This window comes from Glycine max, chromosome 7, assembly GCF_000004515.6.
Source record: "Glycine max cultivar Williams 82 chromosome 7, Glycine_max_v4.0, whole genome shotgun sequence".
NCBI lineage: Eukaryota > Viridiplantae > Streptophyta > Magnoliopsida > Fabales > Fabaceae > Glycine > Glycine max.
In genome coordinates this window covers 7,678,896-7,706,840 of record NC_038243.2, presented here as the reverse complement: position 1 = coordinate 7,706,840, position 27,945 = coordinate 7,678,896, and the positions used below count along the sequence as shown (strand labels likewise).

General features: G+C 32.1%; 3 protein-coding genes and 1 long non-coding RNA gene across 5 annotated transcripts; 2 read left to right on the top strand and 2 right to left on the bottom strand.

Moving 5' to 3' along the window:
* Positions 1-815: 815 nt before the first annotated feature.
* On the bottom strand, positions 816-7,505 carry LOC100780325 (peroxisomal fatty acid beta-oxidation multifunctional protein AIM1). Of its 2 annotated transcripts, XM_003528857.5 has the most exons (18): positions 7,181-7,505; positions 7,020-7,091; positions 6,837-6,899; positions 6,648-6,704; positions 6,471-6,538; positions 6,289-6,370; positions 6,118-6,173; positions 5,402-5,704; positions 5,148-5,234; positions 4,824-4,998; positions 4,179-4,300; positions 3,753-3,916; positions 3,131-3,385; positions 2,629-2,750; positions 2,390-2,511; positions 2,060-2,208; positions 1,276-1,414; positions 816-1,051 (listed from the first exon to the last, which is right to left on the bottom strand). In XM_003528857.5, the coding sequence occupies exons 1-18, from the start codon at positions 7,272-7,274 to the stop codon at positions 1,007-1,009; spliced, it is 2,175 nt and encodes a 724-aa protein (XP_003528905.1). In that variant the 5' UTR covers positions 7,275-7,505; the 3' UTR covers positions 816-1,006. The 2 variants fall into 2 exon arrangements, with proteins under 2 accessions (XP_003528905.1, XP_040872872.1); XM_041016938.1 differs by lacking the exons at positions 816-1,051; positions 1,276-1,414 and having other exon boundaries at positions 2,107-2,208; positions 2,367-2,511.
* Positions 7,506-13,344: 5,839 nt separating this feature from the next.
* LOC121175103 (uncharacterized) lies at positions 13,345-16,795 on the top strand. The gene is made up of 3 exons (XR_005892153.1): positions 13,345-13,505; positions 14,369-16,218; positions 16,313-16,795. It is a non-coding gene; the product is annotated as an uncharacterized lncRNA (long non-coding RNA).
* A 734-nt stretch (positions 16,796-17,529) lies between these two features.
* On the top strand, positions 17,530-20,883 carry LOC100792562 (probable protein ABIL5). Its single transcript, XM_003528881.5, has 8 exons — positions 17,530-17,900; positions 18,044-18,126; positions 18,891-19,038; positions 19,403-19,502; positions 19,642-19,678; positions 19,828-19,985; positions 20,095-20,159; positions 20,282-20,883. The coding sequence occupies exons 1-8, from the start codon at positions 17,808-17,810 to the stop codon at positions 20,366-20,368; spliced, it is 771 nt and encodes a 256-aa protein (XP_003528929.1). The 5' UTR covers positions 17,530-17,807; the 3' UTR covers positions 20,369-20,883.
* Positions 20,884-21,060: 177 nt separating this feature from the next.
* On the bottom strand, positions 21,061-25,222 carry LOC100787455 (rho guanine nucleotide exchange factor 8). Its single transcript, XM_003528871.5, has 7 exons — positions 24,150-25,222; positions 23,842-23,958; positions 23,414-23,568; positions 23,245-23,319; positions 22,882-23,157; positions 22,256-22,576; positions 21,061-21,855 (listed from the first exon to the last, which is right to left on the bottom strand). The coding sequence occupies exons 1-7, from the start codon at positions 24,418-24,420 to the stop codon at positions 21,382-21,384; spliced, it is 1,689 nt and encodes a 562-aa protein (XP_003528919.1). The 5' UTR covers positions 24,421-25,222; the 3' UTR covers positions 21,061-21,381.
* Positions 25,223-27,945: the final 2,723 nt, after the last annotated feature.

The following is a 27,945-nucleotide window of genomic DNA, read 5'->3' as shown; positions in this document are numbered from 1 at the left end:
ATATAAATAGTAACTAAACAGGGGTCCTACAGTTTATATATTGATATAATTTGTGGAAATTGATATTAAAAAAATTAATTTTAAAATGAAATAAAATAAAAATCATATTTTATATAAAAATAATATAATAATGATCAAAGTTATACCTAGACCACCTAAAACATAGGTGTAAATTAACCGTCTGCGCCTCTTTATTTGGACAAAATAATATTTTTTTTAGATTTGAACTTATATATAAGTTAAAGGATATTTATGTAAATTTATTTATTTTAATTACCTCAGTTTTATTTTATTAACCCCTTTTTTTTTATCCCACATTGTCGCTCTCGTTCCCATGGCAGCATCAAATCCACTCGTTTTTCTCTTCACACAGACCAAATGAAACAATCAAACAACCTTCATCCACAATGTTTGAATACAGTTTAGCATGAAGCTGCAGTTTTGGATTTATTAGTTGAATGAATGAGATAATTCAGATTGGGATGAAACATGAGAGTTTTGTAGTAGAGGAAAAAGAGCATATCTATTGGATTAATTTTGGTCAACTGGTGGAATCGTGAAAATGAAAGCAGAGAGCAAACTACACTTGCACAACATAAAGAGAAGAAGATGATTAAGAGAGAGAAGGAGACAAAGTGGGAAAGAAAAATAGGAGAATTTTCAGTTATCTTAAAAAAATAAAACGAAAAGAAATTCACATTGTTAACCTTTAGCTCATAATAATTTAAGTTCTGAAACCGTTTTGTTACGCTGAGAATGTAGTTTCATGCTAAGCAAACATGTTAAATAAAGTAAAATTAAAACACATACCAAACTTGAAGGAAATTACTTGATTAAAGTAGCATACTGAGGCCTTACTCGTCACCCCCAAGAAACAATTCTTTTCCTTAAATTTTTCTCTTTGTGAAACCAACTTTAATTTATTATTTAATCTAGGAAGGAAGCAAACATTAGTTGTTACATTTTTTTATTGTAGAACATCCAACATGCTGAACAATTGGCTTTCTCATAGACGCGCCATTGACTTTGGAGTAGATGAAGCAGGTGCACTCTGCAACCAATACAAAATACAATGTCAAGCACTTATCTTGTTTCTATGATAAGAAAGACAATTTTATTTACTGCTCCTTTTAGATTTCTTTTCTTAATTTAAATTGTTGAAACTTTCCCATGTACCCCTAAACATGTTTGAATAATCAATATGATTGAATCATATACATAATTAAAACTGAATTTCATGAAATTTGATTAGAAAATAAAGAACATGCATCTTACCAGAGGAATTCCTTTGAGTGCTCTTTCTTCCAAATACCTTGAGGGTTTATAGAAGTTACCATATAATTGTGCCCATTTTTTTAGGCTGGTAAATATATGATTAGCCCCAACCAAATCTGCCCAGAAAACAATGCCACCCCTGCCAAAAAAATTGATTGAAATGAGACACAAGCTAAAAAACAGGGCTGACATATATAGCATGCAAACTGTTCAAAAGTCAAAACACAAACGCTGGAGGAAACTGCAAGTACATGGGACACAAGGACATTATCAATTCTACTTTCTGCAGATACTAATTACACATTTCATCAGATCTTGATTAAACATAAACAATTATTATGTTTTGCAACCTGGGCACAAGTTTAGTTTATAAGGAGTTCAAACAGTTTGCAAATTGTTATATTTAATTATGTAACCATGTGATAACTTTATAATGCCCTTCCTTAGTGATTCATGCACTTCATTGCTCCTTGGTTGATGCATAATAGGCACAAAAAGATTTAGCAAATAATCTCGACAGATTCTCTTTTGCTTTCCCCCAATAAAATTGTGTTGTGCTGCATATCACTTGCAATTAGCTAGTGGACCAGTAACACCTTTTGGCTTTCTCTAACAACACATCTCATTTTGTTTCATTTTTGTTGCTGTTCCTTATTGGTTATTGGTTTTTATTTCTTTATTGCACACTGCGCATATTATTTTTGAAGATTTTACTCAGCTTTATCTCCTTGGTCCCATTTCTCAGTTATGTCAATTTTAAAGAGTGAAAAAAAGGAAATCCAACCGGTAATTTGGGAAGCTCATTCCAAGAACAGATGCAATGTCAAGGTCTGATGCTCGTATAACAACTCCATCTTCTAGAACACGGCATGCCTCATTAACTACTGGGAATAGTATCATCTCCACAATCTCTTGGTCAGTAATAGATATAGGCTGAAAATAAAACAAAAAACTATTAGTTTTCCTTCACCCAGTGACAGACAAATATCTATTTTCCATCTAGTTTGAGAGAGGAAGCTTAGATTAAACCAACCCTTGGAAAGCAATAATGTCAATTTCAATGCAATGTTAATATAAATGGGAGTCTTTACATGACACTGCCAAATAAAACCACCTTTCCATTGGGCATAATATTGCAAAGTCTTCTAGACTCCTCGATGATTGGTAGTATTGAAGGATCAGGTTTTGGCTTGCCACCCTTTTCATAAATGTAGTACCCTTTCCCATTGTTTTTGCCTGGTAGGGCAGAGATAGCCAAGGTCAGAAATAATTGATTATATTCACACAAAATGTTCCCTGTACAGAGAAAGTAGGAATTATTATAAAAAAAAAAACACATTGATCCACTATTACCATTTCGCCCAGATTTGATCAGAAGATCAAGCAGTGGAGATTTAAATATGCGATCAGAAAATGCATCAGCAAATACTTTTGAAGTAGCAACGGCAACTCCATAGCCAGCCAAGTCTTGAAGCCTGCAAGTCACAGAAAGATTGACTTCATACTACAAACTTCAGTGCAAGACTTAATGCTTGGTTCCTCACATACCCGTGAAACCATTAACTTTTTCTTTATGCCAGTCCTTAGTTTTAGCATGCTGTTGGTAACTTGAGATTTAAAGTTGTGTTTCAAAATGCCACATTGACTTCAAACAGTTTCTATAACATAGGATTGAACTAGAAACTTCAAGATATTGAAATAGCATCATTGGCACATGCATAGTGTTAATTTGTAAGTGCATGTATTGGGGATGCAGGGAAGAGGGTTAACATGGACTAAACAAATCAATTGAAGTGTGACATTTTAATTGACGTGTATCTTGGGAAATACAGAAATCCTAAGAGAAGAGAATTACTGGAAAGGTCCAATCGGAAAGCCAAAGTTGCATATCAATCTGTCGATTCTGAAAACATCCACACCCAAGTTGACCAACAAATGGGCACCTTGTGAATATGGGAAGAATGTTTTATTCACTGCAAAGCCAGTGCAATTACCCACCACAACAGGTGCCTTCTTTATGATTTTGCCAACTGTTATCAGATCAACAATCACTTGTGCAGAAGTTTTATCAGTTCGTATAATCTCCAAAAGTGGCATAATGTGGGCAGGACTGTATATTAAGAAATGAAGTCAGAAAGCATCCATAAAACATGTCGTCAGTTATTTAAAACAGGATCTTAGTACAAGAGACATGTAATTCAATATCTAAGCTTTGAGACATTAGCTACCAGATTTCAGAAATTTCTATAGCAGAGGGTAAGTGTGTAGTATAAAGTTACATTGTTTTTGAGCAAATGACAATTGTAAGCATCTTCTTGGGGCAATAATGTGGCTATATTAACTAAATAACAATACTAGCCTTTTGACTAAGATCTAGTGTGGGATCTGCAGTCATTAAATAAACTATAAAGCACATGAACGTGCATCCCAGTGGAAAGAAGATATTTGAAAATAACAAGAAAAATGAGTTATATAACCTGAAAAAATGGGCACCCGCAATGCGATCTTGAGAGCTGGTCGTTTTACCAACAACATCAAGGTCAATAGTTGATGTGTTTGATGCTAAAATGCAGTGTGGAGGACAAATCTTCTCAAGATCACCAAATATAGTTTGTTTGAGACTGATATTTTCAATTACAGCCTACAGAGAGAGAAAATTCATGCTATTTAAATTTGATCAGACAACCGTATCAGCAAGAAATGTCATATATATCCTCTGTTGAATGTTACATATTTCCTCTGTTTAAAAAGTATCCAGTGCCATGAAACTGAGGAAATGAACTGAAGAATAAATGTTTATAAGAAAAACACTTTGCCAAGTTCTTTAAAGGATCCAAATTCCAAAATTCTAAACCATGTCAGCTATTTTCCAAGTAAAACAATAAGGACTTTAGGCAACCAACCTCAATGACCAAGTCCACATCTTTAAATTCTGAGTAATCCAGAACACCTTTAAGCAGTGACAGTGCAGCATCTGCCTTCTGTTTCGTCAACTTTCCTCTTCTTACTAAGCCATTAACATTTGCTGTCATGCAAAATAAAACAAATACATTAAAAATGCTACAAAATTATAGTATGTATCAAGGATGAGACTGAGAGTAGTTTACACTTTTCACGAGCCTTTCCTTCTGTTCCATTAAAAACTTTAAGGAGAAATTCATCCCTCAGAAAACCATACCACCAAAGTTGTAATAAATCCTTCAAATAATACTTACAGCTAAGAGCATTAAGCCATTAACATCCATTTTAATAACAATTACGTATACTAATCAATGTCCTGAAAATGTACTATTGCTGATGTGCATATTAAACCAACCATTTGATAGCAGGTGCATATTAAAAATGTCCTCAGAATAATTCTTCTGAGCATGATATTTGTATATAAAAATCTCAGACAATGGAAGACACTATTCATAGGAACTAACAACAGCTTATTATTAGCATCAACCAATTAACAATTGATCTTCTGCATCCAATTATCTCAACGTCACAAATTGATTATGGGTATCCAATTATTCCTACTTCACTCACATGACTGGAATAATTACCTTCTATTGTTTTTATTCCCTTCAGAAGAAATTCAGAATTGATTTCCTTGAGTATAACACGAATGTTGCCTAGTATAAGAGCTGTAGCAATGCCAGAACCCATTAGACCTCCTCCAATAACAGCAGCTTTTTTCACATTTCTTGGCTTAAGGCCGATATCAGTTACACCAGGCACCTGCCAAAAGACAATATTGAGTGAATGGTGAATACATTTTAAATAAACCGGAGTAAACAATCAGTTGTTGTTTCCTCAAGTTTAGCCAAGAGAAGATGAGAAATCCATATTAAAACCTAAACCAACAAAGGTCATATCTAGCCACATACCTTTGATATCGCCCGCTGTGCAAAGAAGACATTAATTAAACCTTTTGAGGTGTCAGATATGACCAATTGCTTGAATACTTCTGCCTCCTGCAATAAGATTTAGTTATTAGCTGTGAATGCTAACCATGCTAGACCTAAAAAAATATCTATCTCAGACTAAACATTAATATGACAAGAAACAGAGTCAATAAAATGGAAGGAAGAAAGCACATATTTCCTTCTGAACAAAGACTATATCATAGAACTAATAACACCTTTAGAACACCACTGTAGCCTCCATGGACTATTCCATGTTCAATCACATCTACACAAGCCTGCTGCTGAGGCAAATGTGGAGCAGTCTTCTTGACTTGTTGCCTGGCAGTTTTCAACACCGCACGTGCTTCAGACAGAGAACCAATTTTGTCTGTCCTATGAAGTGAACGAATCCAAGGTTTGCGCCTCTCTCCAATTTCAAGTGCCCACAACCTAGATGCCTTTAGTAACTCCTCAGAAGACACAATAGCATCAATAAGTCCAAATTTCCTCCCTTCTTCCGACGTGATTGGTTTAGATGTCTGCAAGAAATGCAATGTCATATTTAATTAACATTTTATGTCAGCACAAAGCTTTTTCAAAAAATATATAGGTAAAATTATATGCATTATAACTTCCAAGGGAAAAAATTATTGCTACTAGAATGAAGCCTGCAAAAAAGTTATGCATAGTAATGAAGTTCTCAAGTAACACAAACTGACAAACATAGTCTGTTCCTTTCTAATTCTTCTTCCGGTCTATATTCATCAAATATAGTGCGTACAATTACGTTTGACACTTGGCTAACAAATTAAGATCTCCAGTTTTCCCACTTTCTTCTATTCCTTTTTTTTGTACATTGCACACGTTACTAAAAAAGTATTTGCACTCGTCAAATGCGGTAAAAATGCAGTGGAAACTCAAAACAATTGAAAATGAATGGTCAACATCTTACCAGCATCATTTCAACAGCTTTAGACAGCCCAATAAGCCTTGGAAGACGCTGAGTTCCTTAAAAATTACAAATTTTGTTAATATTTCAGTAGGTGCTACTAAATGACGAAAAGTTCCTTACACCTATTCCAGATTACTGAATACATGTGCACTGCATGCAAATGTTGATTACCTCCAAATCCGGGAATAATACCAAGAGTCAGCTCTGGTAGACCCAGTTGAGCTCTTGGAGCTGCAACACGCGCATGGCATCCCTACGCAACAAGGTGTTACATTCCAAGCACTAATGAAGACACTTGGACAGCAATTCTTATTTAAAGGAACAACATGGCTTCTCGTTGACAAAAAACTAACCATCGCCAGTTCTAAGCCACCTCCAAGAGCAAGCCCCTCTACTGCTGCAACAACAGGTTTCTTCGAATCTGCATTTATCAATAATGCTAATTAATAACACTGCAAAACTCACACTTACAGAAACACCGAGGTAATGTTTCCTCCAAGGGAAGCTCAAACTAAAAGAACAGCCAGAACCTTCAATTGAATTGACTACTAGTTCCACGGAGACATCAGGGAGATGCGAGGAATCCCCTGTCAAGAAAAACAGCAAATACAGCTAATTTAAAGTTCAAATCTCACAATACTCATAACCATAATTTACCTGAATTTGTAATTTGTATCCATCCAAATTTCACTAAACCGATGTGTGTGATCATAACTTACCAGTCTGGTGAACCTTCTGCATAACACTGATATCAAAGCCACCAGAAAATCTGCCACCTTTGCCTGAAATCAAGAGGTTAACAATCAAACTGTCTTCAATTGCAGTATAAAGCAAAGCCACCATCTTAAAATAAATAAATAAATCATCACAAATGGGTCATCCAAATAAATCATAAAGGTTACCAGTCAAAACTATAGCTTTCACATCATTCCTCCTAGCTGCCTCATCAAATCTGTTCTTCAACCCCATGATAACTAATCAAACAACAACAACAAAAGTAAAACATCACACATAAATTAAAATAAAAGTAATAAAAAATGGAGAATTGGTGAATGAAGCTGACTTGGAATGGCCAAAGCATTGACGGGTGGGTTGCACATAGTGATGACAGCAACCCCATCAGTTCCAACCTCGAAATCAACCTTAGGCAACGCCATCTCTGAGAGAAACAAGTCTCAAGTTCCTTCCTTTTCGAATCAAGCAAGATCTCTTCGCATGGAAGTGAAAGAGAAGAAAGTGGGATTAAGAAGGATAAGTCCAAAGCTAATGATGGAAACTTGAAAGTGGCAATAAGTGTAAAGACCGACCCTGCTTATGATGGAAAGTGGCAATAAGTGTAAAGACCGACCCTTCATTTCGTGGGGGGATTTCGCTACTGACTCTCGCAATTAACAAGAAATGAAGAAATCATAATCATAATGTTATATTTTTTATCCATAAAAATATAATAGAAGACAGTGATATAGTGGATAATTTATAATAATTCAGGCCTACTTAATCAATTAAACTACATTCCTTCACTAATAATAATATCATTAACACAATAGAGTTCTTTTAAATATATGAATTAAATAAAATTTAATAGAATCATAATATGCATTTACAATGTAAAATAATTTTATATTATCATATAATTATGAATTATTTTATATGAAAATTTATTAATTTTTATAATAATTATCTTCAAAATCATTCTAATACTAATTTCTGGGTAAATTTATACAACAATAGATAGTTATTGAACTTTTTGAAATTGTAAACTTGTACCAATTTTTTTTATTCAATGTATTTTTCTTAATTTTAATTTAAAATAAATTTTGATTAGATAGAAATTTTGTTAATAGTACTATTGACCTTTCTTGCATGTAAAACAGATTTAACGGTGACACATTATTAATATTTTTTGATAAATTAAAAAGGTAAAATTATATATTTGATTTCCTATTTGTCTCAAAATTATAAATCTAGTTTTTCTATAGTTTAATTTATGAATTTAATTTATCAATTTGTTATGATCTTATTACTTCAATCCCCAACTTCAAAATTAAATTCTTCTGATTTTGAATCATCATAATATCTAGACCTAGCTTTCCTCTTTGAATAAAGATTGTAATTTCTCTTAAATTTTTTAATCTAATAAGGAGACAATATACTTTGACATTGTTAAATATTCTTTGACCTAAGAAATTATTTCAATTTAAATGTAAAATCAAAAAATTTCTTAGTAAGAAATTAAGTTCTGCCTCCATTTTGTTCTTGTCTTTCTTTTTCTTTATACTCTTACTATTTTTTCATTATTTGATCTTACATAATCGATTTCAATATCTTTTTCTTGGTTTGAGATAGATATTTCAAGATTTCGTTGATCATGGTATTTTGCTTTTGCCCGATTTTGAGTCTTTAACTCCAATTCAAGAGATTCATTTTTTTTCTTTCTAGTAAAATATCGCACTTTTATTAGATGCATGTAGCAATATCTTTACTAAATTTTATGTTATATGTTATTAATATTTTTAACAAATTAAAAAATATAATTATATGGCATCTGAAAATTAGTTGATATCACTAATTTCAATTATGTAATAATTTTCCATAAAATGGAACATAGTGTTGACTCACCAACCATGATGTGTGGGTGTGTGTTAGGCATGACAATTCTCCCCGTAACTCAAAGATCCCCGTGGGAACTGCCCCATTCGGGGTCTGCGGTCGGGGAAAGATTCCCCGCGGGGACGAGGACGGGATGGGGATGAAAAACACCCCACAGCTAATCCGGGGACGGGGACTATGCTCCCTGTCCCGCAGGGTCCCCGTATCCCCGCGTATATAGAATTTTACTTATATACCCTCATAACTTATAATATGTATAACATAAATATAAGGGTTAATATAGTATTTTATCAGTAAAAAAATAAAATTATCATATATATATATATATAACTAATATCTTACAAATCATAAAGACACAAACATTACCCAAATCCTAAAACGTTACATCAAATTCATATTTCTTCACCTTTGTTCCTTCTTCACTGCTTTACCCTTGTTCCTTCTTCACTTCTTCACCGTTAGTTTTATCGTTTCACACTGTTTTCATCCTTTTCACTTTTTCGCTTCTTCACCGTTTTCACCGTTTCTTCTTCACTGTTCGTTTTAGTCGTGAACTCGTGAAAGCTTTCGTTGCACCTTTTTCTTCTTCGAGTCGCATCGTGCATTTCTGGGTTTCACAACTTCAAATTTTTCTTCCTCTATTGTATGTTATTCCTCTATTTTATTTATTTATGTTTATTTTCAATTCTTTGTAATTTGATTTGGATGCTTTTATACTTGTGTGATTTTATTACTATTATTATTTATTTATTTTTATATTTTTAGTCATATTTTAAACTTAAAATTAAACCTTAAATTTATTATTGTTAAAAAATTAAGATAAAAAAATTATATTTTTTTATAATTTTTAACATGTTTTAATATTAAACGGGATCCCCACAGATCTCTACTCGGAGTCAAATAACAAGAATGGGACAAAAAATATACTCATCACAGTAGCAGAGACAAGGGGAGCGGGAGAGTACTCCCCGTCCATGTTCTGCACGGGTGTCATGCCTAGTATGTGTTTCGTCCAAAAAAAAAGTTCGACACGTGGGAAACACGCAGGGAAAATTTGTTAAATAAAGGGAATGGGGTCTGGTCTTTTCTTTGACAGCAGGACTGGGGTCTTATCTTATACTACTTTAGTTCACATCAAAATATTTCGGTTTGAACATGGAATAATAATTAAAAGTATTAGTTTATTTTAAAATGGAGGAATTGAATTAAATGTGGATTAAAAAATTTTCAGATATCGTCTGATTAAAAAAAATTATGTAATAAATAAATTTTCTAACTCTTTTTCATAAAAAAATATAATATTTTTTTCTAATAAAAACCTTCTATTTCTAACCCTTTTTTTTAATTCAGTTTCTAACACTTTTAACATATTTAACTTATGCATTAATATGTAGAAAATTCGTTCATATTGAATGGTTGTGATTCTTTTACAAGATTCTACATGACCTGATCAAAAGTTTCTTTCTTAACTAACATTATTGCAAGAAAAAAGCTTATCCATGAAAAACATGCTACTAGCTAGAGATTAGAACAAAACCGTCTATTGAAAGGTTATTATGGCTAAATCACGTTAAGGTGTTTAAGCTTATTTATTGAGTAAGTTAAATTAATTTTGTAAAGAAAACATATTTATCAAAAACATTAAGATTTGGATTATTCCAAAAAAAAAACTAACAGATGATCTAGTTTAACAATATTATTATATAAAATTCTCATTATAATGTTCATTATGTATTCGTTAGTGTGTGTTTGTTTTGATTTCTATCACCCACAAACGGACGTTCAAACAAAATTAAGAAATTGTTGTTTATCAGAAAACAGTACTTTAAAATATGAGTCAACTAGATGAAACATGTATATAAAATGCCCTTAATATTTTGATGTGTCTTTTTTACATAATCTTATATTGTGTTCAGATTAGAGATTATAAAATCAATATCAATATCATATGAATTTAAGTTTATAAAATAAGTATGAGTGAGAAATGTGTTTAAGCAAAATGATATAGGTTTACTTACAAGAAACATTATGTTAAATACAATGAACGTTATTTAGGCTATGTTTTGTAAGATTTTTTTAAAATAATTTTATATTATTATTTAATCACATATTATTATGTATGATAAATTTGTTTACTTTTATAAAAATCATATCAGCCATAAATTATAATTAAATGATAGTGTAAATTTATTTTATCTTGATGCATAACCATTAAAAGTATTATATCAACGGGTATATATTATTGCATAAATGAACATAAAAATAACTAATTTTATATTCAATTATCTATATATTTAGGAGTGTTAAAAATTCTCAATCATTATTTCATTAGATATCTTACAAAATGAGATCTCAATTTTAGAGATGATTTCTTTAGATATCTTATAACTAAAATTGTTCTTTTTTCTTATCCAGTTCCTCCAATGTTGTGAACCTCTTATTAAATTTAGGCATGATATACTTTTTAGTTCATGATGAAATTTGTTTCGATCGATTTAAATATATTAACAAATCCAAACCCAACCAACTTTTATAGCTTTGGCTTTGTTAAGAGACAAGTCAATGGGTTGTGATTGATTTGAATATTTTTTTTTTATTTCTAATCTATTATTATAATATAAAATATATTTATGTAAAAAAATAATTTTCTTATTAATTTTCATTTAACATATTTTAGTTAAAAATTATTTTCTTACTTTTATTTAGTATTATTATAAAATAATATTACTAACTATTTTTAAAACATAATAGTACACTTTTTTTTTTTACAGAACATAATAGTAAATTGTTGAACACTTGGTTTTTAACACTATTTTTTAATGATACATTTATATGAAAGTAATGCACCTAGATTATAAAAGCAAAAGAGATATAGTAAGTTATTTAAGACTTATTAGGGGATAAACTATCTTATTAGTTCCTAAAGTTTTTTAAATTTTATTTTAGTTTGTAAACATTTGATATTTGTTCTTAGTCCCTTAATTTTTTTTATTCTTATTTTTAGTCCTTCAACTTTTATTTCATCCTTACTTTTAATCATTTTAATGGACTAAAAATAAAGATATGAAAAAAAGTTAATGGACTAAAAGTTAGGATGAAATGAAAGTTAAAGAACAAAAAATTGATGAAAAAATTTAAAAATTACAAACATAAATTTCAAAAAGTTAAGGACTAAAAAGATAATAAATCTTACTTATTACTAATAATCAGAATAAAAATCACATATTACACTTATTATAGAAAGTACATTACAAAACACATACTATAATAATTAAAAATATAAAATAATAATGGCTAAATAATTTTTTGTGTGAAGGTGGTTACGTAAAGCTAAACATCCATTAAAAAATAAATATAACTATAAGATATGGTTTGATTTGGTTTGATTTTGAACATCCTATATATACATATATTTATATTAGTAATTTTTAACTAAATTTGCCATACATGACATTTTTCTGAATTTTCATTTTCTATATTTTTAATGTACTATTTCATTTATTTCTATGAGAAAAAAAAGTTATGTATTAATAATATAAAATATTTTATGCAGTTATCTCATCTTAATTTATTATGTATGATTTATCACTTTTTAAAATAATTTAAATAATAATTTGCAATTAAATTATAAGGTAAAATTACACCATACATAAACATTAAGGTTCATTTTATTGTATGTATTCCTTCGCGTCAGGCAATTAGTTGGGGCAAAATAAACAGATGAAGGAAATTACTTCTTTCACCCTTATTTTTGCTTCCCGTGCTTATTGAAAAGCAAAAATATCCAAACGAACAAAAAATGCTCCCACCCTCTCCTAAACTCAGTCTTTTTTTTTTACATGTTATACTTACGGAACCCCTATTCTAGAATATAATGTGTAATCTGAACATGTATTTCGGATTACAAATTTTGAAATATATTTATTCTGAAATTCCTTTCCGAATTGCACCCTATATTCTGGAATATAGGTCCTGGAAGTATAACATCTATTGGTTTTTAATCTTTATTATTTGCATATTTGGTTTGAAGAATTATGCTGCTCTTTAAGAATGTTATTTGTCAGTTCAAGAGGAAGAAGTAGCAAGATGGAATGGACAAAAGGATAAGACGTGGATTCTAAAGGCTACATATGAGCCCAAATTAGAATCACATGTGGGAGGACCATCTTCACTATCTCTATCCTAGAAATAAATCATTTCCTTTCTCCCGAAAATATCTAGATTTTATTTGGATAAAGAATTTTAATTAAGAAAAATAATTTATCATAGAATTTAAATTTCTATCATCTAGAATTTATTATTTGGATGTCTTTTTTATGAAGAATTTAAAATTTTAAAATTTTAAATTAAAAAAATCTGGAATTTCAATTTCGTGCTCTTCTTACATCCTTTTTCTTTCTTTAAGAAACACTCTCGGAGTTCTCTTATAAAATATCGGTCGGGTGTGAGCAAGAACATGTATAACTAACACACTAAACATATCTTTTCTTTTTTTTCATTCATTTTTTTCATCCTCATAATTTTAATTTTTTTTATCCAAACACAAAATTTTGAAAATAAAAAAGTTTTATTTAAAATTCTTATAATTTAAAATTTCTCCCAATTTTAAATTTCTCCATCCAAACACACTAAGGGTTTTTCAATGTTTTCTATTGGGTTAGGCAATTAGGGTTCCGGTGGCATGGGACCGACGATTTGTTGCATACCGTGGTAGCTTAAACTCCAGTTTTTTTGCATTGAATCTGTGAGTTCCTCATAAAGTAATGTACCGGATTAAGGTAAATTTCCGGCACCTTTCGTGTACAACAGGGAAAGTTCAACAAACAAGGCACAAATTTCTGTTTGAGGGATTTAAGTCCAACCAATCTGAGTCATTTTTATGTAATCAATTTTGCTCTCAGTTCAAATTTTGATTTCCAATTCCTGATAAATTTCCCTAACCAAGAGGCCTTGTTCCTTCAGTGAGTCCTGTTAAGATATGCATTAGGGTTTGGAATTTATAATGTCACACAATAATAAACTCTTATCACTAGTTATTCATTGTGTTTTTACTTCAGTTTTGAACAATTCACCATTTTTTATTTATTTAGAAAACACATAAAATGTGCTTTTATATGATTAGCAATATTTTTTTTCCTCTTTTAATTCCTTAAGCAGTGCTTAAGGGCATGAGTTAGCAAGACTGTAAGAACAAGGTGTTTACACGCTATTGTGTCAGTAAAAAATCGGCACTTAATTAGGTGGAGTGTGTAATGTGTACATGATTATTATTTGGTGTGTGGTGTGTAATGTACATCCTACTACCATAAGTAATCCTTAAAAAATGAGTCTGGCATGGGCACAAAGAATTTCTGACATTAGGCCACTACCACTCCAGTAGCCAAATCCATCACATCTCGCTTCCTTCCTCTCCCTTTGGTGTTTGTTATATCAACAGGTGTTAAGATTTTTTATGAAGTTGAGTGATAATTGCAATGTATACTTAGTTTGTACGTTTAAATTACATAGTAATTACCTAATTTTTTCTCTTTTAATGCTTCTTTTGACTTTAAAAGATAGAAATTTAACTTATTCTGAGTTTTTATCTCGAGAATGCTAAAGTTAGTAAAATTATAGTATTTTGTTCAATTTTTTTGTACAGTTTTGACACGACGTGTGAAGCCAGCTGTATCGAGTATGAGCAGTAAGCGCACGTTTGTAGGCTTAGCGTTGGTCACTTAAGCTAGTTGTACTTTACATGTGCGCTTAGCGCGCACATGCAAACTTAGCGCACGGTCATCTACGGAAAACATGATTGTGCAATGTTTTGGAGATTATAAAAGGGTGATACTATGCTTTTTGGAGGAGGTTGGTAAGCAAAGGCACAAAATAGAGCAAAACACTTACTTGAGAGCTCTTCTTTCATCTTCTTCCATTTTCTTTGTTCATATTTTATTTTTTAGTCTCTCATGACCATAAAAGGCTAAATTGTCCATTGTAGGGGGCTTGGATACCAAACACTCTTTGATGTAATGATCTTTAGTATCCATTTAATGTTATTTCAATATTATTGCTTCCTATCTAAGTTTATTGCCTTGTTTATAGTTTGATCATCCATTCACATGTACGTTACCTGGTTTTAAACATTGGAAAATGTTTTTATCCTAAGAACTTAAAGGAACTTCAAGGTAACCCATGTCTAGGGATAGAATAATGTTATTTAGCCTTGTTTATGCATCTTTATTCTTAGCGCAAATTACTGGTTTAGCTCTTAGGGGATTGAGAGTGAAATTAGGTGATTTAGTCTCTTTCACATGAGGAATCATGGTTAGAATAGTTTAGTTGATGAAGGTAATAGTTGAAATAACTTTAAATGATGAAAAATCCTTAACATTGCATCAAGAGTAATTTTGATAGGCTAAGTGAGATGAAAGTTATGTAAATAACTCATCTATATTTTTTTATTTTTTTTGATAAATGAATATTATACAGTAGAACTAATAATCCCTATAGCTTCGTTCAAGAATGTATAGAATTTCATTTTAATAGCCCTCTAAATCCACTTATGAAATGGATTTATCAAGTCAATAAGAAATGTGCTGGTGGAAACATTTCATATATGCGATTGAACTTGAGGATGTGGGTGTTCTGAGTACGGAAGCACGCTGATTGTAGCTAAAAAGTTCTGGATGCTGTTTATTTTTTCTGATACTCCACTTATTGAATTTTGTTAGGAATTCAATAGACACAAACACAATCAAAGATTATGTTACTAAGTAATGATCTCTGACATCTGTACCTTGGTGAATGAAAGTAATAACTGTAATGCTTATCTCTCTCTATTTCCATGTCTTCATGATGTTACCTGCATCTATGGCTAGTTGGTGCTCAGTAGTGTTACTGTGTGATGACATACTAGTACTCATGTAGGTGTTTTCATCTAGTTGCAATCTTGAGGCCTCAACTGATATCTTCAAAGATCATGCGTGTAGTTACTTCTTGAACTGGTTCAATCTATCCTCATCAATTTAAAAACGAGTCTTTTGGTTATTATGAACTGTGAATGGGTTTTTGTCAGTTAATAATGCATTACCATGCATTGTGCCTGAAGATTTAATGCATCTAATCACTAGCATTTCCTTGATTAATACAGTTCTATGGCATTTCTAAATTGAATTTGATATATTGTACTGTATTATCCTTTGAGGAAGACACTGTTATGTGTTATCCTTTGGTTGAAACCGTTGGATTGGGCAGAAAACAGACGGTTCCTTCAGAATACAATAGATAAACAAGTTGTCTACAATTTGGCACTTGCTATTTCATTTACATTGGAATGCCATTGTATGATCAGTTATTGCATGATAAAACATTTTTCAGGTCACAACATTGTGTTAAGCACAACATGGGAAGAAATGCATGCTGACTGAGCCTGCAATTCAGTTGGATTTGATTAACAATCTCTGGAAACTTCTAACTAGCTTGGATATCTTACTGGATTTGATGCTCAAAGTATTCTTTTCTCTTCTATGTCTCTTGTTTAATTGTTGGCTCATGTTGCCTTATAAACATTTATGTATTATTTTTTCCATGAACTGGAGCACAGATCCAAACCTGAAGCCTACACTCGAACCCATGACCAACAAGTCACCAAGGCACAACTTTACCGCTGTACCAGGGCTCGCCCTCTGTACACTTGTGCATTCTGATGAATTAACTTAATGATACGTTGAAGTACCTGCAATCCCCCTACCTCCTTATCTATTTATTTGATCCTCTTCAAAATGGGAAATGTGCAAGATCAGCTATTGTAACTGCATCTGCAAAGGAGTTTCAATATTTGGATCTTGGCACATCTCAAGAAATGTACAAATATCAGAGATATTTTTTATTTGGAGAATTGATTGGTGGTTGTACCAGTGTTTTGCACACATTACGTTCACTTTGTTACAGAAAAAAAAAAGTTTGTGATATTCAAGTATTTTGTGATGTTTTGTTTCACATGGAAACATAGATAGGTTAAGGTGTATCTAAAATAAAAAGTTTTAATGGTTGCCAATGTAGTGAGAAGCAAGTATGATTTAGTTTTCCTTTCTTTTCTTCTTCCCCATCACTCCAATCCTTCTGTTATACACTACTATCCCTTGGAACTAAAAATTGTTGTATTCATTAGCATGTCCTCTTTAAAATACTGTTTATTTTGAAAACACCTTAAATCAATTCCTCCTATTATCATACCTTTCAATGTAAACTTTATAAATTAAAATTAATTTGCACTCATTCCAACTATATTCAATGATTCAAAATTAATTCTATCCCACTTTTAAAAAAAAAGGACTAGAATCATTTGCTTAATTGAGGCACTAGGGCACACTGTCGTTTCTTCATTGAGAGGCATCCTGTACAGATGTGCCTATATATCTATTTATCAACATCCATCACATGAGCCCTTTGCATAGTTGCGTGTACCATTTAACTCAAACCAAATCTGAACAATCTCATCCCTTCATGTGCCATTCAAAATATGAAGCAATTATTTGATTTTGTTTTTACCTTATCATATATATATATATTCTGAGATAGTACGAGTAAAATCAACACTATCTTGTCTTTCTCAAAAGAATTTTGAAGATAATCCGAACCAGCAGTTGTAACCTACAATAGTTTGTACAGTCAATTTTTATATGGGTATAAAATTAAATGTGTATGTTTAATGCAAGTACTAGTGTAGTGTTTACAATATGGTGTCAGTGATTACCATGACTTTTAACATAAAAGCTTACAAAAGGGAAAAACAGAATGTCACGGGACTGAAACTGTTGTTTGTCATATTCCACCAAATTTTTCGTGCTTGCTAATCAGCTCTTTATTGAGTTTTGTTTGTTTCAACACAAGCCTTGATTGGTGACATGACATAACCCCTTTTCGTCACTCCCTTATAAGCTGCACAAAAACAAGGCATATATATATACTCCCATACATCCACAAGTCTCATTCAGCAAAAGGAGTAGATAAGGAGCTCTTGTGAAGTCTATATTTGTCTTAGAATTGTTTTCACAACTTAAACTTTTGTTTCTTCTTCTGAAGCAAGTAACAAGAGCATGGAGGTGGATTTCAAGTCTCCTTCCCTTGAAAAGACAGAAGCTGCTGAGACTGAAGTAGAAGAAAACATGCACTTTCACAAGTCTCTTCAGGTTCATATATAATATAACTATATCTATCTAGTATCTATATATGCACGTGTACTCTGTTGTATTGTATATATTCTTTCTGTTGTTCTAGAATTCTACAGTTTTTCAATGAAGTTCCATGTTTTGGTGGTTATGGTGGTTTTTAGGAGCTAAGAGAATTGCAGTCTCAGTTGCACCATGCCGCAGATTATTGTGAAACAACTTTCTTGAAAAGTGAAGCTAAGAGAGAGTGAGTCCTTTCTACACTCTTATACTTATCTGAATGTTATTTTCTGCCTTTGGCTTCAGCCTTGTGTTTTTATCTTTGACAGTTTGCTATCAGGTTCAGGATTCATTTTCCCTATGGTGGTCCATGTATGTAGACATTACATGTGACCAGGCATGTCTACATGGAAAGATTTTATCCTTGTGTTGAATAATTTGCTAACATTTGTGGCCTGTGGGGGGCCTTTCTGAGTGTCACCCTGGTGTTGCACCAGCCCATATAAGTTCAGGCTTGGGCTTAGAAGTTCATTTTCCACCCTTGTTTTGGGTTAAAGTTGTGTCCCCAATCAATAGGCATAACCATAATGTTTTGGCATAACATAATACACAAATCAATGAATGTAAATGGCTAGAATTTTATTTTAATGCCTTGACAGACGGTCATCCAACCATAAATTGTCATATATATGATAAGCTAATTGACTTTTGTAATAAATCTGATGCATGAAAATTAAATTTTAATAACCATGTCTATGTGTGCTGATTTAGGAAGGTATGAATATGAAGAGGAGAAGTATATCGTTCACACTAGATATTATTGTTGTAGTGCTTTTAGAATGTCACACAATTTGCTAAGAAATCCAAGAAATATGGTGCTAAAAGTTTAGATTTTATACTGTTATTCTTTTTTTTTTCATTGAGCTTTCTAATTTTTATTTAGAAATAAAAAATTTGTTTGTCGGATGGACATTATGACCTGCGACTGATTGGGATATGTATATCTTGCAGTGTGTTGGAAAATACAAAAGAATACATATGCAGGGTCATGGTCACTGTAGTTGATCATCTTGGGAACGTCTCGGCTAATCTTGATGGCCTTATTTCTCAAACAAATGCATTTTCTGAGGCTGAGTCTAAAATCCAGTGCCTTAAACAAGTTAGTATTATTACTTTGCACTTGCTCAAAATATGCATAATGTTATCTAAAACATTATGCATTTTCATAAAATAGAGGATAATAGTATTATCAAACCAATCTGTAACATTAACAACTTACTTATGGTAGCTAATAGTTTTATGTGTATTTTGCTTATTAATTTATATTTGTTTGAAAAAAACAACTTGTTAGTAACGATACATATAAATCTTATGAAAAATTTATGATCACAATATAATGTACAAAACTAATGTAAGAATATCACTATCATAAAATAAATGCTTCAGTGGAGGAGAAAAAAGAAATTAAACTTTAACATATACAGCAAATCAATGACAGTTATTGATGATGGTCTTTTCGACAGAGACTTTTCTCATGTGAACAATATGCTGATAAGCTTGCACTCACAAAAATGAGATGGAGGGAGAAAGTGCCAAGACTCCATACACGATATTTATCATCTCGTAAATATTTAATGCCGCACCCCTTGATTCTTTTGATAGGGGAAAAAATTATTGAAATCAATTACATTATATTATTAGTCCATTATATATTGTTTTTCCATTTTATCTCATTTGTTTTTTACTTGCTTTCCATGATCAGCACCCATCCTTGAGAGACCAAGCAGCGAGGAATTAAGGTACTCATTCCTCAATAGTCAATACCCTCATGAATCTGACAATAATTAATGTCAGAACCAAGGAAGACCATGGTATTCTCATCATGAAAATGAACTATATTTTACATTTCAGTTTGGTCTTGATTATATTTTATTTTTATCCAATGCAGAGATTCTAAAACTGAAGACCCCTCTAAATTAGATGATAAACACATACTAGAAAAACATGAGGATTTGCCACTCTTTTTGTACACCCAAAAACCACATGGAGATAAGAATTTGAAGCCAACCAGTTTTACTACATTGAAGGAGCATAATTTGACCATGGGTACAAAACTGTGTTTTTATAATGGCAACAGTATAATATTTTGTTCTTCTACATGACTTTCTTTGAGTTGCATCTCTAACATGATTTTCTTTCCATTCTAAAACTATAGTGGTACCTGTTCGGGACGGTTTGTCAGTCTTAACCAAAGTTTCAAATCCTACATTTCATTTCCAAGTGAGTTTGTTTTCTATACTCTTTCCTGTTTAATGTTCATGATGCTTGTTACGTAATAAACTGGTTTCTCCCGAGTCATAGATTTGTAATTGTGAAAGGCTTGTTTTTATTTTCTTTTGTAGGGTTCCCCGAAGGTTGCACGCCATAGAAGATCCTTGCATGGCAGTAACATCTTATGGCTCATACGGCGTACTAAAAGAATCCAATGAAAAACAATGTTGCCTATTGCTTCATGTGCTAATAGCCTTATGATATCAATACTACAGCAGCACCTAGCAGGCCCAAAAGGGCACTGAAGACCCAGCAGACCTGAGTAGCCAGCTTAGGAATTCCCTTGCTCTGCATACACAAGCAGTTATAACAGAATTCAGATATTTTCCAATTCTGTTATTAGGATATTAAGAATTCTGTTATTGTTTTGTCTTATCTCTTGAGGCCTTTAGTGCCAATCCTTATCCAGTGTTATTCCCATTATAAATACCAGGAAATATGAAATAACAGCAAGGGAAAATTATCACTCAGCTTTTATCTTTTACTTAGAATAGCATAGATACTAGGAGGTTACCTTGTCAAAAGCCCTCGGATCCTAACACCTTAAGTACTCATGGTGCTGGTGGTCTGTCATTTTCATGTGGCAGTTCAATGTTAGCTGTTTGATTCAGGAAACAAGCATTATTTGCAAATATTTATATTTCGAGGCACTTTGAAGTAGTTATTTATGCAATTTTGGTTGGAAATATCATCATGGTTATAATGATTTAGATTTAGCACATGTGAATGTTCATACTCATTGAACTTAAAACTTTTGAAGTGAGCAGACTTGAGGTACCAACAGCCGGCAAATTGGGTTCCAAGTGCAACCAATGAGCTTAAAAAGAAAGGGAGAAGATTTCAACAACGATTTTACCAGGACTATCAATCTTCCACTATTTTGAAATTTGAAGTGAAGAAATAAAGAATTTACAATCAGTCCAGAAATTACACAATCTAAGTCTGTATGACATAATGTACAAGGTGGTTTCAGTAAGAAGCATAAGACCCAATACATAATTATATACAAACTTCCCTTTCCATGGAAGGAAGGGATCGGAACAGAAGAGTTTCTAATCAAGTAGGGTCCTCTCCAACATAACCAATGCCTCAATGGGTGTTTACATGTGCATTGTAACTTCCTTTTTTATGTGCTCCAATCTTTTTCTCCTTCCCTATTTTGTTATCGATATTAATGTCGAGCTATGGGACTTTTTAAAGCATTCAAGTACTCAAGCTTCTCCAAATAGTAAGATTTCGATGGGGTTGTAAGTTTTGGAGATTTAGTTATACTCTTTTCATCTTTTTCTTTCACGTACTCTTCTATGTCTCCTGTGGAATTAGTATCTTCTATGTCTCTTGTGGAATTAGTATTCTTTATGTCACTCCCCCCCTTGGTAGAACTCCAACCCATGAAATCTGAGAGAGTCATTGAAGGAGGTGTCTCTGAAGATTGTAAGTAGCTATTCTCATCCTCAGAGTTTGGGGACGTCTGCTCAGTTGCCGCCGGTGAAGAATCCAATGAATATCTTCTGCTGCTCACTGCCAATGAAGGGTTCTTTGTCACCGAATCAGCGTACAAGACATCATCAATCCTTGACATAACTGTGTAAGCCAGGCTTTCTATTACTCTTGAGTAGCTCTCTAGAATAGCTTGTCCAACATCCTGTGCTCATTTTGGAAGCATTCAAATTTTGTTAGTGAACGTCTAATTTGAAGACATATACTCCCTCTATCCCTATTTACAAGACATAGTCAACAAATTTTTTGTTCTTGATTATAATAAGACTTCATTTCATCTCTGCATTTATTAATTTTTGACTAAAATATCATGAATTGTCTCTTTCTCTCTCCTATGAAAATTGCAGAAGATGAATAGATTCTCAATAAAATTAAGGATAAATTTGGAAAAATATTATAATTATAAACAATTTTAATGCTAATAACTAAATTAACCAACTTTCTTAATAAGGATAAACTAGTCAACTATGTCTTATAATTAAGAATAAAGGGAGTAATAATTAATATAACATGAACAAACAAACTAGTTGCAAAGTTGTTTTCACCTTGTTGTATTGGATTTTGCTAATGTCAAGTGAAGATTGTGGAAGTCCTGGGAACTGATGTTTGAGCATCAGCAATATTGTCTCAGCTCTCTCCTCAAAGAGTTCCCTCTTCTCAATGCTCACTGCCGAACTCCACGCAGACTTACTATCCTTATTGGTCATCTTCCTTCTCCATATCACTATGGAAGCTTCAATCCTATTCTTGAGGTCAAGCACCTTATGCTCTGTGGACATGTCCATTGTTGAGAGAAATTGCCCAGGATCAAAGTATTCCACTGTAATGCTCTTATAGACTGATTCACCAAGGCTTTCTCTACCATTCTGCCAAAGACGTGATTAAGCCAATTAGAAATCCTTAGTTTTGGTCTAATGGGTTCATTCGTTACAGCATTTTTTTTTTTGTAAAAGAGATCACTTCTATTTAAAAAAAAAATTAAGAAGCTGAAAAGAATCTAAAATCAGAAGCTATTTTGAATATTTTCTCATAAAATCAGTTTTTTCTTTTAAAAAAAGTAATAAATTAGCTTGTGCTTTTTAAAAAAAAAATCTCTAAAAAACTTAACACTGAATAATTTTACATCAGAATCACTTATTTTTTAATCTGTGACAAACTGGCCCTGTACTACCTTGGGGAGAGATTCAATGTAATTTTCAGGGATCTCCATTTCTGATAGTATTTGAGCATTTATTGCCATGGCTGCTTTAAGCACTTGGTTGACATTGTCCTTCTGGAACTGTATCCATTTTCCGGCCGGTTCTGACATCCCTGTTGGGGGAACTTTAACTGTTGGTAGCCACCATTTGTCACTCTTCCTTTGGCTGTTAGTGTTATCCTCAGAATTCTCATCATTTTTAGAGACATACCAGAACTCATTTTGATCTCTAAAGTTGTCTAACGTGTCCTGTTCCATTGGCTATCTGGTTAGTCCACAGTGGCTGAAATGAAGTCATTTGAATAATAGTGATTCAGATAAGATTTAGCTACTTACAATGAGCATTGCATCAAGCTTTCGCAAGGCGGGGATGTTCATGAGCAGATCAGTTCGTTGCCGTGTAGTCATGATCTACATAATGTCAGATCATATTACTTTGTATGTATGACAAAAATGAAACCAAGATTTTTGGACCTCTCATTTATAGTTATACAAGGTTGCATACCTCCATGCTTGTTCCATCCTTAGCTATCTGTTGTGATGGAGCAAATTCAACAATATAATCAGTTACAGATAGAAGCCACTCAATTTCTTTTCTCCACCTGGCCTTTCTTTCTGAGGACATTGGCTCCAGCTTTGATTGTTCTCCGAAAACAGATGCTGCATTGAATCAGGAAACAAATTATTGAATGGAAATTTCATTGAGACTTGAGAGATCACATTTCAGTTAGTCACAGTTATAATATGCATGTGCTTGAATTTGAATTGAGATGACTACACTATCTATTAATTTTATAGAAATCAAGCCCCATGATTGAAATCACACTTTCTCTTCCAAAAAGAGGAAACCATTTCAATCCCTTTACAAGCTAGCAGTAGCAATAGAATAGTCAATTGGCACACATAGATTGGAGAGAAAAAAAGGGTATATACCAGCCAGGTTTGTTATGGCATTTGACAAAGCCAATGCTGAAGAAACACCATTCCCTGCACCAGACATGTCTTCTCCTAAAAGCAGCTTAGCAAACCTTTCCTTCATCAAGTCAGCTTCTGAAATAAAAGCACAAAAGGTGTTTTTTTAGCATTTTGTGCTTAGTGTTATTGATGATCTTCTACTAACTACTAAGAAACAGTTTATGATCTTATTTCATCACTTTGAGGGGGTGATCAGACTAATTTAAGTGCAATCTGAAATCTAGACACAATCATGACTTGGCTTAAAATTTAAAGAACAAATATACCAGTTGGTGGCTTGGGAGGCATTCTAGGTGCTTCAATACCCAAGCTTGCTGCTGGACTATGATCACTATTGAGCTGAATTTCAAATTGCTGATCAAGTGAGCTTCTAGACTCAAAGCTTTTTGAGTAAATCTTACTATCACTTTCACCTGCTTCATCATGATCTTTATCAAATAAACCGTGGATATGTTTCCCTGGGATCTCAAACATCTTCCTGAAATGAAAAGACTTAGACTTCTGCATGCTAATTTGGCGATGAAAAGCTCGAACCATCGTTGATTAAACCAACTTAGATTGTCACACTGTCACCTTTGTTTTATAAAAAAACAAAGGAACAAGTAATTGGGTGTTGAAATGTTGGCCTTGAAGATATGTTTGTTGGGTTCCCTCTTCTTGATTTTTTTTAAAGTACTATTTGTTCAATGAGAGAGAACAGAAAGAAGGGAAACAAAAGAGAACCCTTCAATCAAAAAGAGATGTTAAAGAATGTCAGCAAAAAGTATAGGAGAAAATGAATAACTTAATGTTGTTTCAATGAATTGTGGTGCATGTTTGAAGCAGAAAATAGTAGGGTTGGTTTGAGGGCAGTAATCTGTTGAGTTTGTTTTATGAATGAATGGATGAGAGGTTAATGCTTGCCATTGATTACCATAAATGACAAGGAAAATTATAAATCTAACTATAGCAGTTTTCTCCACCCGCTATTTCTCTACCACCCCTTTTCTTGATTCTAGACACGACTTATCATGATAACCAATGCAAAAAATGTAAAAACAGATTGAAGGAAAAGAAAATGAATGAGTGAATGGAGAATGAAATATAGACAGCTGCATTTAATGGTTGCCATGTTTTCTGTTAATTTGAAATCAAATTTGGATTAATTTCCGGAGAGCCACGAGATGAGGTGACTATAATTAGAATAGAGCAATCCTAGCTAGGTGGGAAACAGTTTAATGTAAATCCCTGATCCTAATTCTTACGCATTTTTCATAAACCATAGTGGTATGTGTGTGATGTCTATTTTCTACATAAACGAGAGAGATAGGAAGAAAAGAGAAAGTAGTGTGAGATAACTATTTACAACAAGGTCATATTTTTTGTGAAATATCATTACTTGTTATAATATTGTGCGTTTTGGACTTTGGTGGTAGTAAAAAAAACAAAATACCTCCGGACTTCTGACAACTAACATTTTTTTTTTTTTATGAATGAAAATCAAACTCAAATTCTCATGCATTTAATTTGTATAGTAATGAAAATAGAACTTAAGGGAATGTTTGGTTTAGTTGTTTTCTGTTTTCATTTTCACTAAAAACAGAAAATGGTAATGAAAATATGTTTGGTTGGATTTCTAAAAATATTTTCAGTGAAAATGAAAATAGGAAACAACAAGAAAATGAAAATAATAAAATCTCGTTTTTAGTTGAAAACAGAAACCTCATTTCGGGTAAAATAAAATTGTTGTGGCAATGAATTGTAATTTTAAGCAAATCTAAAAATACAAAAAGACAAGAAATCAATATATCATACATTTTCAGTATTTTTATTTCATGAAAACAAAAAACAAGAAGTCAAACCAAACATGTTTTCAGAATTCTAATCTTTTGAAAATGAAAACAATTTCCAAAAAATGAAAACAGAAAATGAAAATGTAAACCAAACACACCCTAAATTTTTATGCATTTAATCTAATTTTCTCACCACTCCTACATTTTGAGATGAGAATGAAGGGTCTATCCGGCCCTATATCTACATTTGAAAGAATAATCGTAACAACTTTAATCTTTATTACATATATGATATTTTTATTTTCTATTTTTTTACTTACATTTTATTTATATATAAAGTCAATAAATTAATAAAGAAATTATTGCAAGTAAATTGAAATTTCACTTTTAAATTATCAAAACATAATTTTAAATGAATTCAAATAATCCATTTTAAATGCTATTGAAAACATTAAATCAAATTGAAACTTTTTTGTTATAAAATTTTTAAGCAAAATTATAAATTTGGTCCCCTATTTGTATTTGGTCCCCCTATAATTTAATTTATGAATTTAGTCCCCTTATTTTTTATAATCCTATTATTCCAGTCTCCAATCCCGAAATTGGACATTGACTATTAATTACTTACATTGATAGTCAAGTGTTGCATTTTTATTGGACATTGATCGTCACATGTTTTGTAATTTTATTGGAGGTTGACGTTAATTAGGTGCATGAAATTAACATCTAATTAAGGCGCAACAATGTCCAATAAAAGCACGGTGTGTGACCGTCACAAGCAATAGACAACGTCTAATTTTGGGATTGAAGACTGAAATAACGGAATTGCAAAAACTTGGGGACTAAATTTATGAATTAAAGTATAGAAGGACTAAAATTATAAATTTGAAACAAATAGGGAGACCAAATTTATAATTTTGCCAAATTTTAAAACCAAAATATAGCCTTTCAACGTTAAATATTTTAAACCATGCTATAACACTATTCAACGTTAAAATAAAAACACAATTCAGTTTAAAAAAAAAAATCATTTCTATATTATAAGATTTGGTACGGCCAACTCATCAAAGAAATATTTGCCTTAGTTTCTTTACTGCCAAGTTCCCCCTTCCCCCTTGGTCCTTGTTTCTTTACTTTAGTCCGCTCTTGTTTTTGCCTTGGTTTTTCATTCTTTCTCTCGTCTTTAACAAAAAAAAGTTATTAAATTAATAATTAATAAAATATATAATTAAATTATTTTATATATATATATATATATATATATATATATATATATATATATATAATAGATGTGAGGCAAGGTGTGGGGAGAGTGCTCATACATCACCCAACCCTATTCAAATTTGCGTACATGTCCAGAACTCATCCCAACAAGTGGGTATTTATCATATTTATTTGTGAATATTTTGTAGGTATCCATAGGTCTAAATACATTTTATCTTCTTACTTATACTCCTAAGTGTGTATTTGGATGAGCATTAATAAAATTAATTTTGAATGAAATATGTTTAGATTTTTTTATTATAAAATGAAATTATGAGTAATATTAAATATAAGATTTTTGAACTAATGCAAAAGCTACTCAATGTTTTTCAACTCAATATCAAATATGGTACAAAAATCAATTTTAAACTTTTTTCCAATGTACTTATATACGTTTTTGTTTATCTTTATTGGCCTAATGTAGTAGGACTTAATAGTTTTCAAATAGTGAGTTACTATTGGCTCCTACCAACATTCAAAATTTTCAAATATACCATTTTTCATTTTGTGTAGTGGAAACATACTTCCGCTGCACTAGTGGGGGTGCGAAAAATATTATGTAACAAAAGTGTGATTCTATTGTATTAACAAACACTGGAAAAAAATATTGTGCACAAGGAATGAAAAAAGGGAAAGAGGAAAGGATGAAAGGGTGGTGGGGAAAGGTAGGTTTTAGTAAGGATATTAAGGTCTTTGTCATGTGTTAGTAGGGGCCAATAGCAAATTTTCATAGGCCAATATCAGCTCCTTTTCAAACATCCTCTTCAAGTTCAATTAGGTTGGGCTTATGAGTATGCAAGATCCAATTCTTTCTCTCTCACTTTTGTTGGATCAGTACAAGTTGTTAAGGGGAATTACTATTGGGCCCTAAATTATTTGTTTATAACCCCTACAAATATGAGAAAGACCCTCATATCCCTCAATGCAAACCTTCCCTTTCCCTACGCCACCAACCCTCCCCCCCTTCCCCTACCCCACACCACCAACCCTCCTCCCGCTTCCCAGGCGCCGTACCATGCCACCAACT

What these genes read in the sequence shown, in the direction of transcription:
- LOC100787455 (XM_003528871.5), bottom strand. Translation starts at nt 24,420, where the DNA reads ATGGTTCGAGCTTTTCATCGCCAAATTAGCATGCAGAAGTCTAAGTCT. An exon ending in GCCTCCCAAGCCACCAACTG is followed by an intron (nt 23,959 to 24,149) that starts GTATATTTGTTC and finishes CTTTTATTTCAG; the next exon opens with AAGCTGACTTGATGAAGGAA. An exon ending in AGCTTGATGCAATGCTCATT is followed by an intron (nt 23,158 to 23,244) that starts GTAAGTAGCTAA and finishes CCAATGGAACAG; the next exon opens with GACACGTTAGACAACTTTAG.
- LOC100792562 (XM_003528881.5), top strand. Translation starts at nt 17,808, where the DNA reads ATGGAGGTGGATTTCAAGTCTCCTTCCCTTGAAAAGACAGAAGCTGCT. An exon ending in AAAAGTGAAGCTAAGAGAGA is followed by an intron (nt 18,127 to 18,890) that starts GTGAGTCCTTTC and finishes TATATCTTGCAG; the next exon opens with TGTGTTGGAAAATACAAAAG. An exon ending in GGAGCATAATTTGACCATGG is followed by an intron (nt 19,986 to 20,094) that starts GTACAAAACTGT and finishes CTAAAACTATAG; the next exon opens with TGGTACCTGTTCGGGACGGT.
- LOC100780325 (XM_003528857.5), bottom strand. Translation starts at nt 7,274, where the DNA reads ATGGCGTTGCCTAAGGTTGATTTCGAGGTTGGAACTGATGGGGTTGCT. An exon ending in AGTAGTCAATTCAATTGAAG is followed by an intron (nt 6,539 to 6,647) that starts GTTCTGGCTGTT and finishes TGATAAATGCAG; the next exon opens with ATTCGAAGAAACCTGTTGTT. An exon ending in TTTCCGATTGGACCTTTCCA is followed by an intron (nt 2,751 to 3,130) that starts GTAATTCTCTTC and finishes TGTGACTTGCAG; the next exon opens with GCTTCAAGACTTGGCTGGCT.